The 20360-nt window shown below is 38.0% G+C and overlaps 1 protein-coding gene across 1 annotated transcript in view; it reads right to left on the bottom strand.

Annotated features, from left to right (window-relative positions):
- Positions 1 to 1962: 1962 nt before the first annotated feature.
- The window catches only part of LOC124607042 (pentatricopeptide repeat-containing protein 1, mitochondrial), a 73316-nt gene continuing 54918 nt past the window's right edge, over positions 1963 to 20360 (bottom strand). The window contains exons 8-11 of the mRNA XM_047139216.1: positions 14616 to 14720; positions 3182 to 3312; positions 2874 to 3048; positions 1963 to 2462 (exon numbers count right to left, since the gene is read on the bottom strand). Coding sequence (XP_046995172.1) covers positions 2319 to 2462; positions 2874 to 3048; positions 3182 to 3312; positions 14616 to 14720 — 555 coding nt within the window. The 3' untranslated portion in view covers positions 1963 to 2318. The remainder of the gene's footprint in view (positions 2463 to 2873; positions 3049 to 3181; positions 3313 to 14615; positions 14721 to 20360) is intronic.

Here is a 20360-nt window from a genome sequence, read left to right as displayed (position 1 = left end):
TTACCTACTGCAATGTGTATTTTATTGACTGGATTTTTATCAAGGCATGTGTACGTAGGCAATGATTTTTACGCTTTGACTTCATGTAATGTAACATGGCAATTTTATAGCAAGTTCCAGACGATCAGACTGCCACACATCACAGCATGTATACCTTGCAGTCTCATTCTGTTTTTTATCCTGTTACTATATAGCACTTTCAGTGTGAATAACTAGCACAGTATTTGTTTCAAACTGTACCACAGTATTTGTTTCAAACTGTACCAGAACCAAAACATAAAGCTATTTAATTGGTATATTAAATACAGGGTGTCCACAATGAGACGCCAATATTTTAATATCCTATATCTTTCTCATTTCAGATGGTGGACCTGTAAATCCTGAAGGGGCAGACAGAGCAACTCAACACGTTTGTGGTGTGCAGATTTGATACGCCAAGTGGCCATAGTGGAGCTGCAATCAATTGTTTTAGCAAAATGGAGGATATGAAGGAGCGTGCATAAGTGGTCTGCTGGTATGTAGAGACAAATCGGCAACCCAAGTGCAAAGTAACTTTCGTCAAGTTTACAACAAGACTATAAAAAAGCTGTGAGATCAGTTTTTGGCTACTGGGAGTGTTGCGAAAGGGCACAGCGGTGGTAAGCCTGGGATCAGTGAACATAATGTGGAACAAGTGTGGCGGTCATTTGAACAAAGTCCACAGAAGTCAGTGCGACAGGCAGAACAAGAACTTCGTATGAAATGTTCAACAGTGCACAAAGTGGTTCATCAGCGATTACGTTTGTACTCATATAAAGTGCAGGTTGCGCAAGAAATCAAGCCTGATGATCGACCAAAGCGAGAAGAATTTGCATGTGTCATGTTAGATCGCATTGCCGCGGACGAGACATTTTTATCATGTTTACTGACGAGGCAACCTTTCACGTGTCAGGGGCTGTCAATTGTCACAATGTACGCATCTGGGGGTCCGAAAATGCACATGCACCTAGGGAACACATGCGCGACAGTCCGAAAGTTAATGTGTGGTGTGGTTTGATGATAAATCGCATTGTTGGGCTGTTTTTCTTTCAGGAGCCGACTGTGGACGGAGCCATCTACCTGGACATGTTGGAACAATTTGCCGTGCCACAGATAACAGACCTGCAGCCAAATGTGATGTTTCAACAGGACGGTGCCCAACCCATTGGAGCCTTGATGTCCGAAAATTTTTAAACGACACATTCCCGCAACGAAGGATTGGCCGTGGAGGTCCAATTCCTTGGCCGCCACGTTCACCCGACATAATCCCTCTCGATTTTTTCTTGTGGGGTTATGTGGAAGACCGGGTATGTGCTACACAAGTAAAGGATGTGCAAGACTTGAAACAGCACATGAGAATTGTCATCAACTCTGTCACAGAACAGATGCTCCGCAACACATGGCACGAAATCGATTATAGACTTGATGTTCTTCGCGCTACCCGTGGCGCCCATGTTCAAGTGTACTGAACTGTCCACCTGTGTACGAAAACTTGATGAGCTGCTGTATGATTTCTCTGTATTTGTTCGTCAATAAATTGTGTTTCCTCTCAGATTTCATGAGTTCAAATGTTGGAGTCTCATTGTGGACACCCTGTATATCAAGGAGCAACATCATGGACATTGCTTAGCACAATAGAAAACTTTAGCCTGTAGCACTCCTGTCTCCCCTGCAACACTGGCCAATAGCAGTAGTGGCCTACTTTTAAGTTTCTACCTAATAAAACACACTTTGCTGAAGGGAAATTCAGCAAGGTTTTTGAATAATTTACACATATCTTCCCTTTTGATACAATAATGTGAACTTACACACATTTCAAATGAAGCTTTGTTGTCACATTGAAATGCCATAACCAGTAACTCTGATACACCTCATTGCTCTTCCTTTATCCCGTCTCCTGATCTGCTTGGGGGCAAGGGGGACATTCATTTCTGAGCACTGGCATTTGTTTTTAAGAGTTCTTTTTATTGCTGAATCCCAGAAAAAGCCATGGATTGTCACCAAAGACTGTTACAAATGTCTAACTAGATGTCATCACATGAAGTTAGCAAGGATTACACTATTGTCGATAAAGGCTCATGGTTGTGCCTTTGTCTCCTATCAAATTTCTGCTCTTTTGTATGTGATACTCTGATGGTTTTAAAAATAGTGGTTAACATTAGAGTACATATTCAGATGGTTAATTATTTCAACAGGACAGCTGGACAGCAATACTTCTATGATTATACTGAACTTATTTTATATGAAAATACAATTAACATTGATGATAGGTAATAGAATTATCATGTGGATGTTCTGTGTTACACAGCGTTTTTCCTGTACTGCCTCCAAGGATGCTGTTCTGCTTCAGGTTCTACATTTTTCTTCCAAGTATTGTAATACTTCATGAAATTTTTTAAGTTGTTTTCGAACTCAGCTCTATTTTCAACAAGTGCCAATTTTGTCTGCAAAAGACCACCATACATCAATATTTGTGATTTCCTACAACACAAAGTTTATTATTTATTGGTCCTATACTGTAAACATTTTTGTTACTGTTAGTTAACAAAAGAAGGTAGTATTTTACTGAAATGAGTCACTATTTTATTTGAACAAAACCACATGGGAATACAATCAGATCAGGATATGAAGCAAGTAGTTCTGGAATGTAAAAAATTTAGACGATGGACTGATGTTGCATCAGGTCCAAGCAACCGAAACAACATCCTATAAATGTAATCAATATAATGAAATTTACTCCCCACCTAACCCGAAGTAACAAATGGACAAATGATTTTCATTTTATTAAATTACTGGCGAACACTGGCAAAGCACTTCAGATAAAGCAATAATTAAAAATGTAACTTTTCACATACCTTGTTTTTCAATAATTTTACACATCTGATGTTAAACAGCTCCAGTTTTTCAAGGAATTTGAGGTTTGGACTGATGTCTTTCTTTTTCATTATCTCCAACACAGTATTTATGTAACTGAAGTTGAGTCTAACACATGCATTGTGTAACATGGCGCCCATTATCTCAGCATTCATCCTTAAAAAGTTTCCAAAGTACTTACACTGAAGTTGTCCATAAAACTGCAGAAGTATTGAGTACTCTAAAACAGGAATAATAGACATTTTATTTGTAGAACTATTTCGAACACTAAGTTCAATGAAATGGCTACCTGTATCCTGCTGACTCCATGTCCTCCATAAGTACCTTGGCATCCACTTCATTTTCACATCCAATTGCTAAAACCCCAAAGGTCATAACATTTGGAATTAATTTTTCCTGTTGGATAAATGTAAGGACTTCCTGAAACATCAAACAGTTACATGTGAACTAGTAGGAAAGGATGGTCTATGCTATTTTTTTTTTTTATGATTGCACTTCTGTGATGGATCTTATAAGGTTACTGTTCTCACAGCTCATCAAAATATTGGTATGTGCAAACAAGCTTAACAGGCAATAGCATTGGTGAGTTGTGAGAATAAGTAGAATTACATCTCTGGGCACAGCAATGAATGTATTTTGTCCCATTTTTAGTTCCACAGGCAGTATGGGTTGGTTGGCAGTTGCTGGCAAGTGGTTGTAGTGACTGACTGTATGGGTTGGTCATGACAATTTGACTTCAAGATGATTCACATGTCAATCATAAGACAGTGGGCACATAAAACGGCTCAAGGTTTAATTAAATTGCTAATCGCATAGCTCAGTTAAGAACAGTAGCATATAGCGTTCAGTGAAGTTTGATTATAATGGAATAAATTTACAACAAAAATATGGAAAAAAGAAATAAAACTTGCTAGTTTTTTAAATAAATTTTTACACACATACACACAGACAGACACTTGTCACTTATGACCTTACATAGTGCTGGCTGGATGCACACTTTTCCATTTCAGTGAGAGTCTCCTTTACTCCTAAAGTAGCTACATTCTACCAGAACTTCCCTACTACAATTACAGTAGAAATAAATTGTAATTATCAATCAGAAATCTCATGTAAGACAACTAAATAAGTTATAATCCGTAGAAGGAGACCATGGCACCTCGGGATACAGGTCGCATCTCCCTAGACAATACATGAGGTCTATGAGACCCAATCTAGAGCTTATTGTTCTCCGTGCTGCAGCAATCATGTACCATAGATGAGCCAGAGGGAAAAACAAAGACCCAAAAGAAAACAAAGCTTTGCACATATCAGAAAACATTGCTCAAGATTGTGCAGGGATCCTTTTAGAGATGAACATTCTTCACATGTGTGGTTTTTGTTCAGTGTGAAGAATGAGGGTGTTACACAACAGCAACAAAAGCTGCTAACAAATAATTTAACAGTGGAAAATCCAGGATGGAACAGTGACAATATTACGAAAAGCATAGTCGTTACTCACCATATAGTGGAGCTACTGAGTTGCACATACACACCACAAAAAGACTATCAAACAAAGCTTTTGGCCAAACAGGCTTTCATCAGAATTAGACAACATACACATACGCACTTACACAAACACAACTCACACACGACACCACTGTGGTCATGTATGTGTGCGAGTTGCATTTGCGTGAGTGTGTGTATGTATGTTATCTAATTCTAACAGATAATTCTGTTGATATGTGTAAAATGTCACACTTAAGTGCAATCATTTTATAATTAAAAAAAGTTACACTAATTAGGTTCACAGTATGGGGCTTAATACCAAAACTATCACTACAGAGTCAACAGTATTTTGTTTGAACATATGCCAGCCTACATTTCTTCTTGATTTGCTCTCTCTGCTTTCATACTGCTGATGATGAAACCAACGTCACAGTCACTGATAAAACACGAGAAGAAGCTGTTACAGGAGATGGTGCAAACAAGACATAAAATTCACTCAACAAGTTGCCACATGGATACCCCCTCCCCTCCCCCTTCTTATAGCATGGTGAGAAAGATTTGCCAAATGCTACCATGGAGAGTTTTGGGTTTGTCACAGCTTGATAAAGATGCTAAAGCTATCTTGGAAGTGACAGAACATTCCACAGCAATTACATGTTTTATTGTGGGTGATCGATTCACAGTTACCAGTGTGCCCAGAACCGTCGATTACAAGAGATTTGTACAATGAGCTGTGATGCAACAGAAAGTGACCGATGACTCTAGAACAAATGAAAGAAATCATACCTTTTCTTGTTTAAAAAAAAAGTGCTGTCAGAAACCAATAGAGCTCCTTCAACTCAAATTTTTGTGGTATGGGAAAGTAACCTACAAACTCTGCAGGGCTCTAGTTTAATCAAAGTGTTTGAGTATGAAACCACATGGCCCATGCTTTACATGGCAGAAGGTGTTGGGAGATACAATCTGTAATTCTGGAAATAGCATAGATGTCCATATTTCTTTCTCATTTCAGCTGTTTATTGCTCTTTAAGTAGACCAATGTGGGAATTACATGACATGCTCATACTTACACCTTGAGACGCCGACGATGTGTGTTATCCGATGCAAATAAAGAGATAATTACTGTGTTGTGGGACTTGTAATAACTTCCTGCCTGAATGAGATTTCACACTGCCATTTTTGTCTCGGCCTGATTTTCTCTTGTGCTGGTGCAGTGTTAATCAGTGCTGGTTGTCTCAAAAGACTGGTGGGCCATTTTCTTCTTCTTCCATTTTCTTGGGCCTCCTTCATTACTAACTTTCTCTACTATTTGTTCACATTGAAAATGTTCATTTAGCAATATGGGATTTGTTGGGATGCTTGAATGCAAACACTTTAGTTTGTTCTTCCCACCCAAGTCTCATGATCGCTCGCCATCATCAGTGGGCTTTATTTTGTTCTTTAACACAGCTTTCCGCATTATGGTTTAAAGGAAATTAAATGCAATTCCTTCAATTTTAAATAATACAGTGCTCATTTATTCTTTAACTATTTAATTTATGCTCATAACTGTGATATTTTCATAGAAATTAAATGTAATTGATTTACTCAATATTGTTGTTATACTTTGCTTATCTTGCATTATTTGTATTCTTGCCCGTACCACTGCAATGGCTATGCAACTAGGATCGGAGTATCACATATTTTGTGTACAGCTGGCTGTATGTACGAGGCTTGACTGAAAAGTAAAGCTACCACCTTCATAACCCTTCAACAACTGGCAGCACTGGTATGCGGCAGGTACTGGCTTGTTCCATAGCCTCTTCTCTACAGCTCAAGTTGGCGGGAAGCCTTAGCATTGAATGGTTGTGTTGTTATGGTGTAAAGTATGGAACCCTGCACAGACAATTGGTCAATCGGTTAGTGTGATTCAAGGAAGGTGCAGTCATTGAATTCTTGACAGCAGAAGGTGTCACCCCAAAGGAGATTCATCAGAGAATGAAACCAGTTTATGGTGATAGTATTGATGTGAGTACTGTGTGTCATTGGGCAAGTAAGTTTAAAGATGTTGAGGTGGGAACATCTGACCTGCATGGCAAACAATGAGTTGGATGTCCTGTGATAGCAACCACCAAGTTTCACAAGCAAAATGTTGACAGACTGATTTAAGATTGTCATATCACTCATAGAGAAACTGCAAGCACAATCGCCATTTTACAAGAACATGTGGGTCACATTATTGCTTTCCTTGGCTATCAGAAGATTCGTGCACAATGGGTACCCCGAATGCTGATTCCTGAAATGAAAGCCGACAGACTTCAAATTTGCCAGGAACTCCTTTCGCGTTACGAGAATGAAGGTGATACCTTTCTCCATTCAATTGTGACAGGAGACGAAATGTGGGTACACCATTACAACCCGGAGATGAAACGTTAGTCTATGGAAAAATTATGGCTACAGTGTCCTGGGATGCAGATGGTGTTGTCCATGTTAATTTCCTTGATCGTAGAACACCAATAAATTTAGAGTGTTACATCACAGTGCTGTGAACTCTGAAACAACGGATAACAAGGGTCCGAAAGGAAAAGGGAAATGTTTTCCTGCAGAATGACAATGCCAAACCACATACTTCACATGCCACCAAAGCAGAACTTCAGAGACTGAATCTCACCACTGTACGGCACCCTCCATACAGTCCAGACTTAGCACTGCCTGACTTCCATCTGTTCCCAATAATGAAAGACGATCTCTGGGGACATCATTATGCTTCTGATGAAGAAGTTGAGGGAACTGTGAGACTGTGGTTGTGGGAACAGTGTGTTGACTTCTTTCGTGACCTCTTCAGAAAACTTGTTCATCATTGGCAGAAATATATCCAATTGGCTGGTGATTATATGGAAAAGTGAATATTGTTAATTAAAGACCACATTCTAAGGATTATTTCTGCATTGGATTTATTAAAATATTCCCACCAAAACCCAATTAACGAAGGTGGAGGCATTACTTTTCATTCAACCCTCGTACTTTTCCCTAAAATTTGGAAATTAGCAAAAAATGTCCCTCTCTTATTATTTTTATTGCCTTGTTCTGATGTTTGTTCCAGTTTGTAGCTACTTCTTAAACTTGATGCTCTTTTCATTCACCACCAAAGGACCAACACATTGTCAGACAACAATAAAGTATTTTTGTTCCACAATACTGTTGTAATTTCATCCTGAACTTTCTGTTGTTTGAGTATTTCAAGTCCAGATTTAACACAGCTGTATTCTGCAGTAGTGCAAATATTTAGATTGCAACACCTGTATTTTCCATTACACTGTTATTAAACTTTTTCTTTTTCCTTGATGTAGATAAGTTCATTATATGGAGTGGACCATCCTTAAGTGCAAGTGGTGAAACCATCGAGCCTGGGGGGAAAAAAAAGAAAGAGTGTAGTTGAAAGGCAATATACTGATAACTATTGATCTTACTTTTTTTTTTTTTTTTTTTTTTTTTTGGTGTGGTGACGAAACACGCCCAATACCCGAGTGTGTTGTATGTGGTGGAAAACTCAGTAATGCTGTTATGGTTCTCAGAAAAACTGAAGTGTCATTTGTCAACAAAACATTCCTCTGTTAAGTAAAGATGTGAATTGTTTTCATTGGTTGCTGGATCTAAATAAATAAATAAATAATACAAGTGAAGCTCATGACTATACTGATACATTTTTCGCAAAAAATACAGGAAGCTAGCTATAAGGTAGCCGAACTTATCACAAAGGCCAAAAAAACCATCCACAACAGCAGAAATGTTTTTAATGCCCATGATGTAAAAAATGGTAAAAATAGACCTTGATTCAGAAGCTGCTACTGGAATTTAAAAATTCCTCTCTCTACTGACACAATCAGCCATCTGATTAGTGACATGTCGAGTGACGACAACGACATTTTGAAGGAGAAAATAATCACTTCAGAGCAAGCCCACTGATACTGGTGGTTAGCACAATTTCTTTCCCACATAAGGTAATTTGATGGGGTTGTAACTGTAAGTGACTTATTTTTTTGCACAGAACTACTTGAACTAGCAACTCTTGAAGAAATATTTTGTGTGACTAATGAATATTTGGTCTATAAAGAATTAATGTGGGAGGATTGTGTTCGTGTTTGTACAGAATGAGCTGCATCTATGACAGGACAAGTGAAAGGATTCATGGGTAAAGTCTGCAAAACAAATCCTAACTTATAAACTGACCTTGTCTCATACACTGCAAAGCCATTGTTGCAAGGTTTTGCATTCATCTCTGAAAATTCTGATAGAGGAAGTAGTAATTGAATTTCATCAACACATTCTTGAAAAACCTAAACAGTCAACATAAAAATATCCAGTTCACTATGGAAATTGGCAACAAATCCATAAACTTCTTAGATCTCACCATTGACATCAGTACACACACACATTGTTTCAAAATTTACAGAAAAACAACAACTACAGACACAGTAATACCTTCTTGCTCACAACACCCCATAGCTCACAAACATGCAGCTTTCCACTCAATGGTACACCGTCTCATATGTATCCCCATGTCTAAAGATGATTTTAAAGCAGAGTTAGATACAATAAAATTTATTGCCTCAGCCAATGGCTACAATCCAGTTCTTATTGCCCACATCTTGCACAGAAAACAAAAACGGAAAATTATACCCCTCCTCTACGCCCCACCTGCTTCCCCACCCACTGTCTGCAAGAAATGGTGTACTCTACCATTTCTAGGTCAGGTATCACAGACTGTAGCCAAAGCACTGAAATCCTGCAAGTATAGTGTTTCCTACTATGTCACGAACACTACAGCCCAGTGTGTTTTTAATAGCAAAGACAAGATCCAGTTATTAGCCAACAGTGGGGTATACAAAATCACCTGTTCTGATTGTGACAAATTTTACATTGGTCAGTCAGGCAGAGACATATCAACTAGGCTGGCTGAACATGAACGCAGCTGGAGGTTGCAGAATTCAGACTCTGCATTTGCTGAGCATGTACTGAGTGAGTGTCACAACTACCAGCCAGTGTCCCATGTACTTCACTTAGCAAACAAAGGCCATAAACTCAACCTGCTGGAAGCCCTGGAAATTAACAAACATCTTGCTCACAGTCCAGATCTCATCCTAAATGACCAGACACAACTCGACACTTCCCCTCTCCTAAACTTCATATAATCATCTTTGTTGTTCATTACTTCCCACACTTTCTCTTCCTACACATTCCCATTTTCCTGTAGTCATTAAGTTGTTTTATTTGTTGCAGTTGTCTTTGTATTCCACATATGCTGTAGTTTCAATAGTTAAGGGTTTGCTTTTAACTTGTACTTGTATTACTGTCCATGTTTAACTCCCCTTGTAGTTGTCTCATCAAGTAATGTTCATATTTTACTTTGCTCATTTATTTAATGTAAACTGGTATACAGCCACTGCTTTGATTATAATGTTAATGTTAAAATGCAGTACCATCACACTCTCAAACTGTAGGTTCCCTCAAACACCTCAATTTTCCTGCATTTACTAATTTCTGTTTATCTTATTGATATTGCTTAAATTCCTCATGTATTCTGTATTTACATTGACAACTGTCTCTTCTTTTTTAATTGGTTGGGTATCACTCTCCATGTTTCATACCTCTTGATGCAGCCTTGTCTAGTACTAATTTTTTCTTATTTTATTAGTTTTGTTTATTAATAGGAACTGTTGTGTAGGCATGTTATTCCTATTTTGTGCTAAAGGTTTTCCAGTCAACTCCATTGTTATTTATGTACTGTTAAGTTTTTACTATTTCATTGCAAAGATGTTACTCACTGTATGTTTCTACTTCACTCTAGATGTGTTACTTCTCTTCCAATGTTGTCTGCTAACATTTAACTTCTTTGGTGATAATACTCAGTAAATGTCTGAAGATGGCCTTGTAAGCCGAAAACCGGTTAGCAATAAAAATAATATTGTAGAACAAAAGCAAACTGGTGCTTTTCATTTATTATTACGAAAATTTGAACTTGGAGATTAGGTACTTGCACTTTTACTACTGAGTGACATAAGTATGTGGATTTATTTGCAGATGATGAATGGTATCTAAGTTGGCATATCTTTCTAATGTTCTTACACACTTGAATGAATAAAACAGAAAAATGCAAAACAGAAACAAAAATATTCTGATTAGTATGGATAATATTCAAGTATTTGTTAAATTTGTGGATACAGACAGCTGAAAATGGATTGTGTGAGTTGTTCCCAACTGTATGACTCTTACTGATGATGAAAGGTGACGACAGACTTAATTAAAAAACATTCAGTATTCTTGCAGCAGAATTTCAAAAAGTGCTTTGGAGAGAGTGTTGAAGATTTAGAATGAGATTGTGATTTATTTGTTGATTTCAAATATCTCCCAAATAATTTAGGTTTAGGCTTGCAAGGGGAACTAGCAGATCTGAAAGCAGATAGGATATTGAAATCAAAATTTTTCAAAGTGGCTTTGGATACATCTTGGTTATCAATAAGCTGTGAATACCCCGCTATCTCTGGTATGACAATTAATGTGCTATTACCATTTTGAACTACATATTTGGTGAACTGGGCTTCTCAACATTAATTAAAATTAAAATGTCACAGAGAATGAGACTCAAATCCACCAATGAAGAAATGAGGCTTGCTTTGTCAACAAATCAACCATCTGCGAGCAGCTTAGCTAAATGTACAAGTAGTGTTATTTACTTTAAAATTCATATCAGAAATTTCTATTTTCTACAGAGAATGAAAGTTAAAGATTTGTTAATAAATGAATGAGTATATTCCTGTTTTATAATAATAATAATAATAATAATACAACAATAATGTAATAATTCATAATTATATTAAGATTCACAGGATTTTGAGGGGACAGACATTTTGGTGTGCCGTGTTGAGCCTAGGCCCATCTGGATATACCGTGAGTAATCGAGGGTTCTGCTTAAAGATGTGAACCTTTTGTAACACCACATTTCAAATGTTACCAGTTTCTGTCTACTGATCCAAGCTTTTCTATTTTTGGCACAAAATAATGAACATATTTATAACACTGATAAGAAATTCTCTATCCTCCCCAGCCCTCCCACAGTTGTATTCTGCCACCAAACTGTGGTCAAGAGACAGCTGGACTATCCAGTTGCTTGAACATGTGGGAACTCGCTTTGCAACATATCCCACATTCCCATAATCCTCCTGGCCTCAACCTTCACAATTCCTGTCCTCCACCCACCTATCCCCTTCCCTACTCATGCATTCTATCCTGTCAACAATCCTAAGTGCACCTTTCCTCTTCTTGCAGCCCTACTTTGTCTCCGCCACATCCCTGCAAGCTCTCACAGGCAGCATTAGCATCTTTCCCTACCCCTACTGTGCTACTCTTCCTCCTCCCCACCTCATGTCGTCCTTCACCCACACCACCACCCTAACCATAATGCTGCTCATGTCAGATGCAGTTGGAGTTGAGCCTTAGTGTCTGGAGACAGTGGCCATTTGTGTGTGAATTGTTCTTGCGTGAATGAGTGTGAGTTTTCTACTTTGGAAGGAGGACCTTGTCCGAAAGCTTAAAACATCTCTAGCCTTCTGTTCCATTGTGCCTGTCTTGTGACTCAGTGCCCTAGCAATCTATCGCTTCTATATTGTTGACAATTAAAAAAGAAATTCTTGAAGTAATGCCAGGTTTGAGTTGTATAAGCCATCTGAATTATGATTCAAGGGCACTTGGAGATGGTGTTTCAATGCCAGTAATTAATGCTAGAAGACAGGTTAAACAAACAGGACTTGCAAAATGATTTACTGAATGTCTAGGTAACTGGAACTTGTTCTACTTGACACAAAAGGTGACAGGCAAGACATGAAAAACTTCTCTTTATAATGTATAAGATTTTTGCCAAAAATTATGACGAACTGCCTATGGAAAATAGGATTGCAATATGGCACAGGAACTAGCTGGTCTCAGAAGTGGATATTACTATACAGACAACTCTCAAGCTGTAACAGAACTATGGAATGGATCAGTGAGCGTGAATTACCACTTTGGCTAGGATCCATAAATACTGAGAAACTTCTGGACTAAAGTTTCAACAAAGTGTGCAGTTACAGTCCCGCGACAATAAGAAACAGACTGAACTTACGTAAACGTAGCTAAGAATATATACATCACAACTGGATCCTTTCACACAGGACACGATTCAGCATCACACATTCAATTATTATCATCACAGACATCAGTCTACAGTAGATCAGCTTCACGCAAGACTGCATGAGGCCAAACTTTTTGAAGGAAGCAAATCATTGCTGCAACTGGTTCTGAAGAGGAATAAATAAAATGCTCTGATGTTAAGTGGCAGCATAGCATAGTGGTTAAGATACAGTCTGGGCATGCAAAAGATCTTGAATTGAAATCTTATCACGTGATATAATTTTTTTATTTTTAATCCTTTGTCACGCTTTGATTCCTGTATTCTTTTTTTTATTTGATCTTATTTTTTCATCCTTTCAGTCTTTTTTCAGAGACACCTGCTGAGAAACACAATAGAGGCAATGAACATGCAAAGGCAGAAAAATGAAAAGACACTTAAATGTATCAAAAAAATTAGGAGTAAAGAACTAAATCAGTCGGGGAAGCTGACAGGATTGTTGGTATGCCACTTAGGGTTTGACACAAGTCAAAAGAACAAACATAAAAAGTACCAGTGGTTAGAGCAGTGGAATCCTAGCTTAAATAAGAATCTAATGAAGTCATATCACAGAAAAAGAAAGCTGGAAGGGGGGGCAGGGGGAGGGGTTGCAAGAGGAACCAAGGAAGTTCTCTGCTGGATTCTAAGAGATAGCAGAAGATCGCAACGATGATTTAATGTAAGATGGGTACAGATGCTTACAGCTGAAGACTGTAATGGTGTGGAAATGTCTAGAGGAGACCTTTATTCAGGAACAGACATTGGACAGCAGCAACAGCTGCTGACGATGATTGTGATGAAGTAATGCTGCTAAAATGGAGTTGCTTTTGAATTACAAAAAGCCATTATCTCCTATGTAGACACATGCGTTCCAAAGTTGAGTAGTAATGTATATAAACTGAAATTTATCACCACTGAAGTGATGTACTTTTCTGGGTTAGAATGCAGCATGGCAAGTGACCTAGTCATTACCATGAGCCTATTATTCATTAAATTAAAGAGGTGGTGTGGAGGACATCAAAATCCCACACACAACTGCTCTCTTTTAGATCTCCTGCAAGTCATTTCCTACTGTCAAGTAAAAAACTAATACATTTTAGCAACAAACGACCCACAAAGATAAAATAGAATTGTAATTATGAAAAGAGGCAATACTAACATAGTTCACTGACGATTCAAATGAGGGAGATGCAATACAATGCAGAAACAATAATAAATGGCTCCAAAACAATCTGAACTCTCATTCTGGAGTAAATCAGCTCATATTTCTGTCCACCCATCCATATATAAGTTTCCTGTGCTTTTCATAAATTACTTAAGGTAACAGGACGGTTTCTTTGAAAGGACAGATGTGTGATTTCTTCCCCATATTTCCCCAATACTAAAAGATGCACCATCTCTAATGACCCTGTTGTTGATGGGATTTTAAACTATAATCTTCCTTTCGTCCTTAATTTACATACTGTAACATTTAATCCAGCTGGAAACATTTAATTGTTGCTGTGTTTACCAATCTTAATGGTAGGCTATAAAACAAACATACAAATCTATACATGATAAATAAGCAGGTTGTTCTGTGTGTGTACGGCTAATTAGATATTTTATAATGAGACAATGAGAGGACAGGTAGATCAAATTGTAGCATGCAACCACTATTGGCATGGCAGATTGGCAGAGAAATGAGTTTATTTTAATGGTTTATGATGAAGAACATCTAAACTGGAATTAGTGGAACTACAGCAGTTAACTATGACGCTGGAAGTTTTCCTTGAATCAAGTTGCTTGTGATAATGCTGACACAGTGACATGTGAAAACCTGTACAACCTCAGCACTGGAGTGAGACTCACTACCTGGCCATGATCAAGTGGGCAGATATTAAGTATATTGCTCATCCTGCATTTCACAGTCATGTTGACAGCCAATATAAGATCTGACAACATCCCATTTTCAAACTGCGCCATTCACCATGTCAACAGCAGTGCTCTCTCTCCAGCACAGACGCCATCTCTAATACAATTGCTCATGAGGGTATCATCGAGCTACGGGGAAACTTACTTTTCCAGCTTTGTAGTCAGCTCTCACATTTCTTCTTCTTATTAACATATTGTAGAAATCAATGTCCGGTTTAATACCACTTTTTTTCATGGTAGACATCAGCTCCTGCAAAGAAACTTTGATAAATAACAATGCCAATACTTGCTATAGTCGAGACAGCTTAAGAAGATCTCTAACAGCTAGCAGCACTATTGGCAGCTTTCAACTGTGAAGCACAAATGGCTGCAGGTGTAAATAATAGCCATCTATACAGCTGTGAGAACAATGAGGAACTGCCATAGGCACAACAAAATCACATTATGCTATTGGAAGCATGTGAAGCTGCTCTGTCCAGCCCACTGCAATTGTCAGGGATCACCTTACATCAACTCAACTATAGTAACCAACGTGTTAACCCTTTACATCAACTTTATTTTCTTTTCCTGATTTAGTCATCTGTCTTTGACCACCATAAAGCTACTGAAATTGTCATAGTTTGGACAATGTAAATAATACACAGCTAAGGTAATCAATGCAACCTAGATAACAATAAAACACTATAGGAAAGGTAACAATAAAAACATAAATTTACAGATAATAAGAATGGTTAAGTGCAGATATGATGCCAGCGGATTTTACCTGACATGTACATGTTGATAACCATCACAATGGGTTCTGGGAAATGAAGACAGTCAGTGATGAGCAAAATGGAGGTAGGCATTAAGGTTTTAGTTTTTCATTTATTTCCCACTGTAAACAAAGCTGCATTTTGATCATGCTTTCAGCAACAAAAATGCAATGGATACTAGAAGTGCTGTTTGGTATGAATATAACTGCTGTTCGTTTCAGTCTTATTAGTTCCTAACTATAACCTCGAAAATCATCATATATTCTTAGTAAATGACGAAGCATTTTTTTTAAGCAAGCTGTGCAGTAGAGTTTCAGCCAAACCACAGTCTCTGACATCGTAACATAATAATAAGAAATTGCAATCTACTTGTACCTACACAATTAGGTTGTGGGCTAATGACATTTTTGTAAATTACAATTGTTGTTGTTGTGGTCTTCAGTCCAAAGACTGGTTTGATGCAACTCTCCATGCTACTCTATCCTATGCGAGCCTCTTAAATCTCTGAATAACTACTGCAACCTACATCCTTCTGAATTTGCTTACTGTATTCATCTCTTGGTCCCCATCTACAATTCCCCCCCCCCCCCCTCCTCCCCCACACTTCCCACCAAAAGCAAACTGGTGATCCCTCAATGCCTCAGAATGTATCCTATCAACTAATCCCTTCTTTTGGTCAAGTTGTGCCGCAAATTCCTCTTCTTCTCAATTCTATTCAGTACCTCCTCACCTAATCTTCAACATTCTTCAGTATTACCACAAATCGAAAGCTTCTAGGCTATTTTTCTTTAAATTGCTTATCATCCATGTTTCAATTCCATACATGATGACACTCTATACAAATACCTTCCAAAAAGACTCCTTACATTAAATCTACATTCAGTGTTAACAAACTTCTCTTCTTCAGAAATGCTTTTCTTGTCATTGCCAGTCTACATTTTACATCCTCTCTACTAGGGCCATCATTGGTTATTTTGCTGCTGCAACACCAAAGTCCATCTACTACTTCAAGTGTCTCGTTTCTTCCCTTATTTAATTTGGCTACATTCCATATCATGATTTTGCTTTTGTTGATGTTCATCTTACATTCTGCTTTCAAGACACTGTCCATCCTGTTCAACCGCTCTTCCAAGTCATTTGCTGTCTCTGACAGAATTACAATCATCGACAAACCTTAATGTTTTTATTTCTTCTCCCTGAACTTTAACTCTTTTTCCATTTTTTTGTTTCTTTTACTGCTTTTTCAATGTACAGATTGAACAACATTGGGGATAGGCAGCAACCCTGTCTCAACCACTATTTCTCTTTCATGTCCCTTGACTTGTATAACTGCCATCTGGTTTCTGTACAAGTTGTAAATAGCCTTTCACTACCTTTATTTTATCCTTGCTACCTTCAGAATTTCAAAGAGAGTATTCCAGTCAACATTGTCAAAAGGTTTGTCTAAGTCTACAAATGCTATAAATGTAGGTTTGTCTTTCCTTAACCTATTTTCTAAGATAAGTCGTACAATTAGTATTGCCTCACATATTCCTACATTTCTATGGAATTCAAACTGATCTTTCCCGAAGTCAGCTTCTACCAGTTCTCCCTTCTTCTGTAAAGGATTCATATTAATATTTTGCAGTCATGACTTATTAAACTGATAGTTTGGTAATTTTCACACCTGTCAGCAACTGCTTTCTTTGGAACAGGAATTATTAAATTCTTCAAGGGTAGTTCGCCTGTCTCATACATCCTGGACACCAGATGGAAGAGTTTTGTCATGGCTTGCCCTCCCAAGGCTATCATCTACCCCCGGGGCTGTTGGTGTGTGCACCTGTCCCTGGGTCTTTAAAGTGGACGCTATGGTTCATGGACAGATCAACGAAACCTTCAAGACAGTTGTGCGAAGAAAAACAGAAACAATAGTGCTTGCTGGCAATACATCCTTCTTCTGAATCCTGAGAAGAAAATGTTTTGTTCTTTTGCGTTTCACCAAATGTAGCTCTGAGGCCATGAAAGTATTGGGACACATGCTGACCCACATAAATATCAGCTTCAAAACATCACCATTTGACAGGCAACTAGCAGAAAACCAACTGTGTCCGTGTATACAGAGAAGAGAGATATGTGAACCTTCTTTTCAACAACATCACCGAATATCACAGAAAAATCCTTTCTACTAATGAGGAACATTTCAGAAGAACTTTTTTGGCATATTCTTTCTGCATCCGCACATCATTATATGACTTCACCTTGAAATTACACTGACTCAATATGAGTTATCATCAATCAAAAAATTCTTAAAGTAGGCCCACAATTAAACATCACACTGACATATGCATGAATAACTTGTCAACCTTATAATCCATAATAACCAATTTTGTGTACATTATCTGGAAACCTTCCATGTTGACAGACATTAAACACAACTCTATTAAGCTACAATATTTTGCTTAGAAAAAAAGAAATTAATTCAGATGCTGCAGACTATCACAACATCAGAATGAGCCACAGAATATATAAACATCTAAAATATGTGCTAACTGCAAATAATATAAATCCTAAATTCCTATGAGACAAACGAAATTATTAGCTAACTTTATTTACAAAATGTAGAAAGGTAAAAAACTCTATGGCATCACAACAAAAATTAAATATAACTTAGCTTCATACACGAATCAAAAGAAATGAAGAACAATATTTTCATTTGCTAACTGCATATGACTCACAATTGGCCGTCTCATCACCGCAATCTTACCAACATCTAAGCGTGATGCAGAAACCCCCAACACCATAACTGCACTTTAACCATAGCAGTAAAAAAAATCATGATTTCCTCAATTGTACAAAATATATATTCTTATTGCCAATTTAGTATGACATTCCTGAAAATCATTAATGAGACAGAGTTTGCTTGTAAATGTAGAGCACTTAAATGTTTAGTTTCCAACTATACATATCTGTTTTGAGTTTTGCTTATTTCTGATAGTGGGATGGTCATAATTTGTATGTGATGTTCATGAGCAGGCTGCCTAGAAAAAGAAAGAGAGAGAGAGAGGCATTAACAGATAGAGCCCAAAGTATGATACAACTCAAATTCCCTTTTGCGACAGAAGATTCAAGACAGTTCTGCTATGAAATCTAATGAACAACTTCTAAAATTGACATGAGGCATACTATGAAGGCCATTTTTTTTAAAAAACCTCCGATAGGCTATAAATAAAAGGCAAGTTCACAGAAAACAATTATTTTCTTACCAAGAGTTTTGTACACTAATGGTTACTTTTCAACCTAATCACCCAAATGACTGAGACATTTATTATACCTGTGGATAAGCTTTGTAATACCCTCTTCAAAAAATGTTGCCAATGAATTCAAATGAGCACTGACGTTTTGTAGATCTTCGCTGGTTTTCAAGTGCTGCCCTCCTGCCTTCAGCTCAGGGAAAATGTGAAAGTCGTTGGGTGCCAGGTCAGGACTGTATGGTGGGTGATCAAAAATGTCGCATTGAAATTGTTCAAGGAGCTGTTCGGTTGTGCCAGCATTGGGTGGATGAGCATTGTCATGGATCAACACAATTCCTGAAGTCAGCATTCCTCTTCGTTTGTTTTGAATGGCTCTCCACACACGTCGTAAAGCAGCAATGACAGTGGTTCCGGGCTGCACAAACTCTACAAGCAACACACATTTTTGGTCCCAAAACACGGTAGCCATAACCTTTCTGTTGTTGAATGTTTGTTTGAAGTTTTTTGCTTTGGTTGGTGAATTTGGATGCATCCATTGTTGTGACTGTCATTTTGTTTCCGATGTGTCGTATTGGATCCAAGTTTCATATCCAGTAGCAACTGATTTCAAAAAGATCTCTAATGCATCATGATAATCGTCGAGGAAATTCAAAGCTGATGCCACTTGGTGACTTTTGTGGGCACAAAGTTTTATGTAGCTAGCCTAAATGTTTAATAATGATAGAGTGTATGACAGATCTTGAAACTTCCAGAATTTCCATACACAAAGTAGTTATGGTGAACCTACGATTTTTTCTAACCATTCTGTCAACTTGTTCAACAAGTTCGGCAGTAACGACAGACTTGCGTCCTTGGCCCCCTTCATCACACACGTCATTTCGCCCATTCTTGCACAACATCATCAGTCACAAAGTTATCACCATACACTCAGCTCATTCTCCAATGAATTTCTGCTGCACTATTCCCTTCTGCTTGCAGAAGCTGAATTACACTTCGTAATTCACACTTGGTGGGAGCAACAATGACGGCAGCCATGTTTATGTGGCTGCAATGCAGACTGAGGCCTTGAGGTCAGCAGTGGCGATGTGTGTAGTGTGAGAGTTGCGCAGTAGCCTACAGTGCATGTCCACTTTTTGCCACTCACATAGCTCCTATACTAAGCGATCGGAGGTTGAAAAAAAAAAAAGCGGCCCTCGTAAGTATAAAAAGGAGGCAAATACAAATGGTGTATATTGTAGTAACACCCTTTCTGAAAGTGGAGAGGAAGCAAATGACTTAACTGTAGGGCCACCACACTCTTTACAGACGTTACACAGGTAGCGTATAATATAGACTCACAGAAAGTCTACTTCATGAAAACATTATGTTTTAATAATGTAATTCCAGTGGACCTATATGAGAAGTTGTGTCATGTTAATTTTCTGTTAACTTGTATTTTATTGTGTGTATATCTGGCAAACTGCTACTTTAATTTCAGAACATGTGTGAACAGATGAAGATGTCATCTGAACTTTATGTTGAGTTATCTGAGTTAACTGTACGAAAAGATCACTGATCATAAATGCCAAAATCAACTGACTGTGTTCAACAAATACACTTTTGTCTAATAATTATAGCCAACAAAGAAAAAATGATGTCACATAAAAAATTAAAGTGTAAAAGTGTTAGTGGCAATCTCTTTGGAGGGCTTGAACCTTAATCCCATTATGAAAAACATTTGTTCACATTATCAATTGGAACCTTTTTCTGCAGCACATACCTGATTTCTATCAGTCATTTGGCTTCAAGTAAGATAGCTAGTCTTCTTTTCCCCAGCCGGCCGCGGTGGTCTCGCGGTTCTAGGCGCGCAGTCCGGAACCGTGCGACTGCTACGGTCGCAGGTTCAAATCCTGCCTCGGGCATGGATAT

Source organism: Schistocerca americana, chromosome 3 (genome assembly GCF_021461395.2).
Source record: "Schistocerca americana isolate TAMUIC-IGC-003095 chromosome 3, iqSchAmer2.1, whole genome shotgun sequence".
In the NCBI taxonomy this organism is placed as follows: Eukaryota; Metazoa; Arthropoda; class Insecta; order Orthoptera; family Acrididae; genus Schistocerca; species Schistocerca americana.
Note: the sequence above shows the minus strand (reverse complement) of the source record. Positions and strands in the feature narration are given on the sequence as shown.